The 8,727-nt window shown below is 38.5% G+C and overlaps 1 protein-coding gene across 4 annotated transcripts; it reads right to left on the reverse strand.

The window, feature by feature from the left end:
• Positions 1-4,602: 4,602 nt before the first annotated feature.
• LOC107489130 (uncharacterized) lies at positions 4,603-8,518 on the reverse strand. Of its 4 annotated transcripts, none has more exons than XM_016109894.3 (9): positions 8,316-8,518; positions 8,019-8,097; positions 7,708-7,832; positions 7,493-7,528; positions 7,264-7,401; positions 6,594-6,680; positions 5,523-5,570; positions 5,336-5,412; positions 4,603-5,103 (listed from the first exon to the last, which is right to left on the reverse strand). In XM_016109894.3, exons 3-9 carry the CDS (start codon positions 7,780-7,782, stop codon positions 4,956-4,958), a joined length of 609 nt encoding a protein of 202 aa, XP_015965380.1. In that variant the 5' UTR covers positions 7,783-7,832; positions 8,019-8,097; positions 8,316-8,518; the 3' UTR covers positions 4,603-4,955. The 4 variants fall into 4 exon arrangements, with proteins under 4 accessions (XP_015965380.1, XP_052117277.1, XP_052117278.1 ...); XM_052261317.1 differs by having other exon boundaries at positions 8,019-8,100; XM_052261318.1 differs by having other exon boundaries at positions 8,019-8,146.
• Positions 8,519-8,727: the final 209 nt, after the last annotated feature.

Raw genomic sequence — 8,727 nt, forward strand, 5'->3', positions numbered from 1 at the left:
AGTGACTCTTTTAGTAACGTTGACGTTGGGATTAATTCACTAATGTTCATACTTGCACGGGTGCCCTTTTGGAATGAAATTGGCCTGAGTGTTGGTGACAAACGTTGGTGGGGACTAATAGTGGCCAACGTTCCTTTTAAAACCATTGAGGAACGTTTGTGGCAATGTTTGTGCACCAACGTTACTACCAACATTTGCCTGGTCACGCGTGCGCGTCGCCCACGCGTACGCGTCAGATCAAATTTTTTGAAGGATTTTATTAAAGAAGTTGGTGAGCAACATTTGAGGCAACGTTTGCACACCAATGTTGGCCTGGTCACACGTGCGCGTCACCCACGAGTACGCGTGGAGTGTTAATTTCCACGCTCATGCGTACGTGTTGCCCATGCGTGTGCGTTGCAGCCAATTTTCCAATGCATTCCTCTTGAAATTTTATCGAAGACGTTAGTGAGGAATGTTGGTTCACCAACATTCCTACCAACATTAGGCACCTTTTTCTTTGCAACGTTGCTTAGTCCTTCCTTTGCCAACGTTGCTTGCTCTGCTTCTTCTCTGCTCTTCTCTTGCTTCTTCTCACCTATCATCAACCAAACAAATGCATCAAAGCCTTGCTATAATCACAAGATTTTGCATCCTTTACAGCATCAAGTAAATCTTGAATAAATCTCATGAAAATACACATAATTAACCATGTTTGATTGAATCAAGGTATGCATGAAATTTTCATCCAAATACTTACTTATTGCCTAAGAAAAACATGAAAACCAAGTAAAAACAAATGAAAAAGGCTTGTGAAACTAGCCTAAGATGCCTAGGCATCAGCTGTGACAGATGGTTTTTTGATGACTTCCTGGATTAATGAGCGGTTTCACTGGGACCAACTTGGTACTTGCCAACCTAGAGAGTAGGTTGGCGCTCGTGTTGCATTCCCTAGGAATGTGCCAGATGGTCACCTCATCGAACTCAGAGGTTAAGTCATTGACTTTGATTTAGTACTGCTGTAGCAGGGGTCCCTGATAGGCAAAATTATGATTTACACTTTTTATAACTCGAACAATTCTTAGTAATGGCTCCAAAAACTTGGTGCACACTACTATGGTTCACTCACATTCTTGAGTTTGAAGCTCGTCACAGTCATTCAATCCCTGAATCCTACTCGGAATACCATAGACAAGGTTAAGACTTTTCAAATTCTCAAGAATGCTGCCAATGGATTCTAGCTTATACCACGAAGACTCTGATCTCACGGAATGGAAGGCTCGGTTGTCAGGCGAGGGCAACCATGCGTCGTGCATCAGGAATCCAAGAGATACACACTCTAGCTCTCACTTGTAGAACGGAGGTGGTTGTCAGGCACGTGTTCATAGGGATGGATGATAATGAGCGTCACGGATCATCACATCCATCAGGTTGAAGTACGAGTGATATCTTAGAATAAAAATAAGCTTGAATTGAATAAAAGAACAATAGTAATTGCATTAATTCTCGAGGTACAACAGAGCTCCATACCTTAATCTATGGTGTGTAGAAACTCCACCGTTAAAAATACATAAGTGATGGTAGTCCAGGCATGGCCGAATGGCCAGCCCCCAAAATGTGATCAAAGATGTAAAATCCCAGATGAAATTATAATAGTAAAAAGTCCTATTTATACTAGACTAGCTACTAAGGTTACAGAGATAAGTAATTGATGTAGAAATCCACTTCCGGGGCCCACTTAGTGTGTGCTTGGGCTGAGCTTGAGCTTTACACGTGCAGAGGCTTCTCTTGGAGTTAACCGCCAAGTTGTAACATGTTTTTGGCGTTTAACTCTAGTTCGTGACGTGTTTCTGGCGTTTTACTCCAGAAAGCAGCATGAAACTGGCGTTGAACGCCAGTTTGCGTCATCTAAGCTCAAACAAAGTATGGACCATTATATATTGCTGGAAAGTCCTGGATGTCTACTTTTCAACGCCATTGAGAGCGTGCCATTTGGAGTTCTGTAGCTCCAGAAAATCCATCTTGAGTGCAGGTAGGTCAGAATCCAACAACATCAGCAGTCCTTTGTCAGCCTCCTATCAGACTTTTGCTCAATTTCAGCTAGAAAATACCTGAAATCATAGAAAAATACACAAACTCATAGTAAAGTCCATAAATGTAAATTTTTACATAAAAACTAATGAAAACATCCCTAAAAGTAGATAGATCCTACTAAAAATACCTAAAAATAATGCCAAAAAGCGTATAAATTATCCGCTCATCAGCCCCATATTTGGTAGACCCATTTATTTGGGAGCTAAGTACATGGGAGTCACTGCAAACTTCTAGTGTTTTTGCACCGACTTCCTTGGCCAGCGTCAATCCAGCTAGGAGGACTTTGTATTTGACTTGATTGTTGGAGATCAGAAACTCATATCAAATGGACTGTTTGAGCTTTAATCGTGTTTTTGAGCTCAAATATGACCTCGTATTGTGATAGCTCGACTGATTAAGCGAGCATCCATCTTGCCAGGTCTGGCTTCTGCAGTACTTGTCTGACCGCCTAGTCAGTCCAGACCACGATGGGCTGGCTCTGAAAGTACTGCCGAAGGCATCAGGACGCTATGAGTAGCACGTAGGCGAGCTTTTCGAGTCTAGAGTAGCACGTTTTCGCATTTTGGAGAACTTTGCTTATGAAGTATACTGGGTTTTGTGTATTTTGCTCGTCTTCCCGGATTAGCACCGCCGCTAGCGCTTCCTCTGTTATGGACAAGTAGAAATATAGTGTTTCTCCCATTCTAGACTTTAAGAGCATAAGAGGTTTTGCTAGCACCTTTTTGAAATACTGGAACGCTTCTTCGTATTCGGAATGCTCTTTTTCATGAGTTTAAAGAAGGGGATGGCCTTTTGAGCCGAGGCACTGAGGAACCGTGAAAGGGCAGCAAGTCACTCAGTCAGCCTTTAGACGTCCTTGATGTTTGCCGGTTGCTCATCTCGAGGATAGCCCTACATTTTTTAGGTTTTTTCTACTCCTCGTTGTGTGATCATGAAGCCAAGAAATTTCCTGACTTCCATTTCGAAAACGCATTTCGTCGGGTTGAAGTGCATTCGGTGCTTCCGTAGAGAGCCTAGTATGAGTTTGAGGTCGTCAATGAGCTCGTCGCCTGTCTCTGTTTTAGCGAGCATGTCGTCGATATAGACCTCTCGTTTGGTCCCCGAGAGGTCTTTGAAGATCTTTTGTGACGAGCCTTTGATATGTGGCCCACTGTTTTTTAGTCTGAAGGGCATGATTATGTAGCAGTACGTGCCCTCGAAAGTCACAAAAGCCGTTTTCTCCTCATCTGATTTGTGCATGGGTATTTGGTTGTAACTTGAGTAGGCATCCATGAAGCTAAGGTACTAATGTCCCGAAGTGGCGTCCACCAGTTCGTTGATGTTTGGGAGAGAAAAGGCATCTTTTGGACAATATTTGTTCAAGTCCGGGTAGTCTACGCACATTTGCCATTTACCGTTTACCTTTTTGACTAGTACCACATTGGCTAGCCAGGTCGTGTACAGTAATTCTCGGATGAAGCCTGCTTCGAACAAGCCTCTGACTTGCATCTTGACGTCAGTTGCTCGTTTTGTGGACATTTTTCTCCTTCTTGTCTGGGAAACCTATAGTCATGACCGTAGTGCACCGCATCTGGTTCCAAATGAAATTCATGAGCATACGACGTTGTGGAGCGCTACCACACTACTAATATCTTGAGTGTATTGAATGGGATGCAACTAATAGATTCAAGAGGCAGTTTGAACTTTAGCAGGAAGTCTTAGGAGAACTAATTTGTCTTGGCGATGCGCAAAACATAGTTCTGACAGGTCCCAAAAACAAGAATTGGATGGGTGAGCATTCTAGATGGGTTATGATATGGACAAACAATTTCACATATTTTAATTGGTGATCCTCTCAAGCTCTCAGGTGGATGACTACATCAGATGGTCCAATGATACATATGGTTGTTACCTGCGGTTGTCCCTTTGTGTTTTGCAGTGACAACCACACCCACACCCACACTCAGTGGTGGAATAATCTGTTCTACACCCAAGACCCCTCCAAGCAAGTGCAAGGGTCGGAACTACAACCGCCTTGAGTTGTTCCAGGTTGGTTGTCTTTGAATTTGAGACATCAACATCCTACCACTTTTGAACAATGGGGAGAATGTCTTTTGATTCTGGCAGGGGTCATCGGGGGAGAAGACTTGGTCATCGCAAAACTTTAGACACTAGTGGGAGTTTCTGTCATTTTGATCTGAATGTTGCTGAGAAAGATGATGAAGAGGTGTAGGAGAGGAGGACGTTGAAGATGATTCTTAGGGGGGAAGACGTTGACGATAAGGATGATGATGATGAGCCTACTATGGGCAATGTATTGGCTATTGTCACTTAAAACATGAATTGTTGTTGCTGCTAGATTAGTTGAATTTATTATTGTTGTTGTTATTGACTCACACTATAGTGTATACTGTTGGATTTATTATTATTGTTGTTGTTATTGACTCAAGAGTAAAGTGTACATATTGTTGGCAAGTAATTGATCCTTTAATCAATGGAAATAAAAATAATAAATAAAAATGACTAGGAGATTGAATTAGACATCGGGGGTTCAATTGGACTTGAAAAAGAGTGAATTATGAACCATCAGAATAAACAAAAATGGAGGACATCAGAATCTATCACATCCAAAAACTAATAGTCACTTATTAACGTTTCTAACCAAAATATTATTTTCTTCAGGTACTAGTTAGGTACTATTTACCCGACAATCCATCCCTTCAAGTTCATGATAACAAGATATGAAGAGAGAATATAACTATATCCCAAACGAAACACAACTAAAGTAGTTCTGCCATAATAGAAGCATACCCTATAAAGAATACACAATGATCCAGACGGTGAATACCAACTATTATTTTCTAACTGAAGGCTGAAGTCCCACTACAGATAATTGATGAGTCTCAACTTGCTGCGCCAAAAAGACCCCAGTCGTAAACCTTAAAGCTTGTTACAGCTAGTCTGAATACCTCCTCCATGGGAATACATCCAGCTTGTTCAGCTGGAACAGCCATGCCGGCACCAACTGTGCCTGCGCTTTCGCTAAATGGGCTGCAGGCAGAAAATAGAACTAAATAAGTGTCTTGCATAGTCATAGTTTCCACAAAATCAGTGCAATACAAAATATATATGTTAATTTTCTAGTTTGCGTTATAGTCTTAGTTCTAATGTTACTAAATTCAAAATGAATAAATTTCACTTTAACTAGATACAGAGCTAAAATGCTAATATACAGTAGAATTTTCCTAAGTGCTTATTGCTGTCAAAAGCATATTCCACATACTTTATAAGAATTGGCTCATATGCAGTGACAAGTACATCAGTATCAACTCCTTTAAGACGCAAATTTGCCAAATAAACCTGGGATAAAGAAAAGGAAAGGGATGATCCCAAGACCAATCAATGTAACAACAATGTCAAGCAAGTGTGCATAAAAAGTTTAAAACATGCCATTTGAAAACTTAACTTACTTTAATGATATTTTGTGCTTCCCTTCCTTGTCGTCCCTTAGAAATTGCCTATCATTAACTTTAGTGTAAGTATGAAGTAAAAATGAATATCATGGAGCACACTAATAGGTAATGAAAAAGGAGAGCCCCGCCGGGGGAGGGGGGGTTCAAGGAGGAGCTGAGAAGTATAAGAACAATTTCAGAATATTATAATACTAAAAAAAATTTCTATTGTTCCTGAATCTCTGAATATAATGGTTAGGAATATCCAAAAGATCCTCTGCTTTGATCTCCCAATTTCTCAAACTTTTTACTTCTCAGCTCTCATTCTATCTCTCAAATTCTTTACTAACTCACTCTATAATGCATATCCGAGGCCCTAGTCATAGGTTGAACACTTGGTAGAACCTAATAAGGCATCTAACATTCACAGATTAAAATCAACAATAGAAATAGACCGACCAAAAAGCAATTGTCACTCCCACAAAGAGAAGCCCAACACCTTGACAATACATGAATCCATAAAACAAATTTATAAGCTTAGATTTTAACAGCAATTGGTAACAAAAACAAAGTGATAAACATAAATGCAAGCAATTAGGGCAATGTTGTAGAAGTAGACGAGGCTAAAAAGCATGCTTAAGCAGTAAATAACCCCACTCCCATAGGGTCATAGCATCAACATACAGGACATGATATCACAACTAATTCTAAAGAGATAGGCAAAGAAACATGCTCATAATACTACAAAACTTTAAAAGTTTGTTCGACTGGGGGTTGAATAATTGAATGGATGGATTGCCACCAAGATGCTAAAATTTAAATGGGAGACAAAATTTATCTCAAAAATGAGATAGAACAAGGCTGGAGCCTATAATTACTCAGGTAATCAAATAATATCTAGATTACAAAATACTAAACCGGTGGTTAATTTGATTAAATTTTGCAGTCATAACACTACATTTTCTCTTCAATATTTGGGAATGCCTAATACTAGCCCAATTAAATATATTATGTGCATTAATCCTTAGGCAATGACCAGGAAATGATTGCGTTAACACAGTTAAATTAAAAACAAGATAGAAACTTTACCATTTGCCCTATTGCAGATGTTACAATAGCAGGTGTGTTATTGTACATCAAACCTGGCGCTTCAAGGACTCCAGACTGTTCAATAACCTGAAATAATTTCAGGAGAAGTATGATCAAAGGATACAACAAACTTCTGCAACAAATATTACATTTAATGAACTAAGATAAAGGGAAGACATTTTCTCTGATTGTGTTGGAAGATAATACTTCCAGACACACACAGAGTAATTAAAGTAGAAGCAGAGTTATAGCTCCATTAAATCATACCAATCATACATTGAAAGAATAAAAAGAGCAAATGCAACGTCATAGTAACTAGTAAGCAGAAATAAGTAATGGAATCCGCTAATCAGTGGCAATTAAATCTCCCAATACACAAAGAAAAAGTTTAGATGACATCAAAAATCATAACACTCAATATCTGTCAATCCATGTCAATTATAGAGTTTAAGTTAAGCAACTAAGCCAGCTAAGCACTCTCTTATGACTCCAATAGTATGGAAAAACAATAAAGAAAAATTCACAACATATTCAAATTCCCAGCACCATCCTCACACTCGAATAATGCACTTTACATGCATAGGATGAACATAACAGAATCTAATTTACACAAAGCTTTCACACTTCATTAACCCTATACCATAAGAAGCAGAATGAAATAATGGCATACCACACTTCCTTCAGCATCCTGCTCATTAGCAAGGTCTTGAAGAAACCAGACAGCACTTCCATTATCAGCAACATCGTGCTTATATTCTAAAATCTCAAAGATCAAGCTCTCATCACGAGTAGCGTCTGCAAAAACCTCCTATTAAAATGAAGGTGCATAAACAAGTTAGTAAAGAATTAGATAGAATACTAGAATGGACAGTGTAATCAAAAGAGAAAGCATGACAAACCTGATGATCAGGGACTTGTCGAATGTCACTGACATCCTATAAGAAACAAGCCATAACTTTTAAGTTCAACAAAACTAAAGTCACACAAAGAACATGGACAGCATAAAAAGGTGTAGTATTAGTAACAGAAGTCACCAAATTTGCAATTGCAATAACAACAACAATACCACAACAACAAATTATGAATATTGCCTTTCAAAAATAATATAACTCACCTGGAATCTGTGAGGGAACAAGCTTGAGAGTTTGCCCCCAAACAGAGGTCGTTCATAAACAGCATCTTGAGGCATTGTTGATACCAGCGTAGATAACAAAAGAGTTCAACAGCAGCACCACCACCCTAGTGCAAAAATCACAACCACCCACGTTAGCAATTCATACGAATCTAGTCCAGAGAACAAAGAACAAATCCATAATTCAATTTTTTTAAATTGTTATCATTCTTTTATTTGTTTAAAGATCATCTCTTTGGTTGAAACTGAAACAATCCCTTTTATTCAAAGTTCTAGGAATTTCAAGGCCATACTTGAACAAACGCTGTTTGAGTATGAATTGAGGAATGAAATGGAATTGAAGCCCAGTCAACTGCGTTGCATGGATACGGACTGCTAGGAATAAAGAAAACCGGAGTCCGGTTAACACTTACAAATTTCACTGTTTTAAGTTTTAACACAAGCGAACATAAATGTTATTAGCAGCACAAAACTCACATAACAAGCAATTGTAACAATTTTTAACCTGGCAATAACAAGTTAACAATAAATTCCAGAAACAAAGAATTGCACCCAAAAAAATGGAAGGAAAAAAAAAATCAGAATCTTACTTTCTGAGACGATGTTAAATTGGTTAGAGAAGGTTCCCCAACAGATTAATCACAGCAAAGAGGAATTAAATCGATTGAAGTAAGAAATCGAAAGAAGAACTTGTAGAGAAAGCAGCGTCGCTACGCTAAGAAGGCCCTAGTTTGTTCCTTACTTCCTGCCATGCGTGTTCGGTTTCGGTTTCACACTTTCATTGTGCTAGCCGCACATTGCTTCAAATATAAGCGCTTTTTTTTTTTCATTTTTGAAATCCAAATGATCTTGAAAAATGAAAACTATTTAGGGCAATTTGGATAGGTGCATAAAAGTAATTTTATTAATTTATAAAAAATTATAATGTTTTAGTATAATTTTTAAAATTAAATTATAATTTTTTAAAAAATTATTTAAATATTTATAATTATTATTTAAGCT

Source organism: Arachis duranensis, chromosome 5 (assembly GCF_000817695.3).
Source record: "Arachis duranensis cultivar V14167 chromosome 5, aradu.V14167.gnm2.J7QH, whole genome shotgun sequence".
NCBI lineage: Eukaryota > Viridiplantae > Streptophyta > Magnoliopsida > Fabales > Fabaceae > Arachis > Arachis duranensis.

Bases quoted from the DNA above. Each gene is read 5' to 3' on its own strand.
- LOC107489130 (XM_016109898.3), bottom strand. From the start codon at position 7,782: ATGCCTCAAGATGCTGTTTATGAACGACCTCTGTTTGGGGGCAAACTC. The intron at 5,413-5,522 runs GTAAGTTAAGTT...TCTTTATCCCAG, and splicing joins AAGCACAAAATATCATTAAA to GTTTATTTGGCAAATTTGCG. The intron at 5,104-5,335 runs GTATGTGGAATA...TTCTGCCTGCAG, and splicing joins TATGAGCCAATTCTTATAAA to CCCATTTAGCGAAAGCGCAG.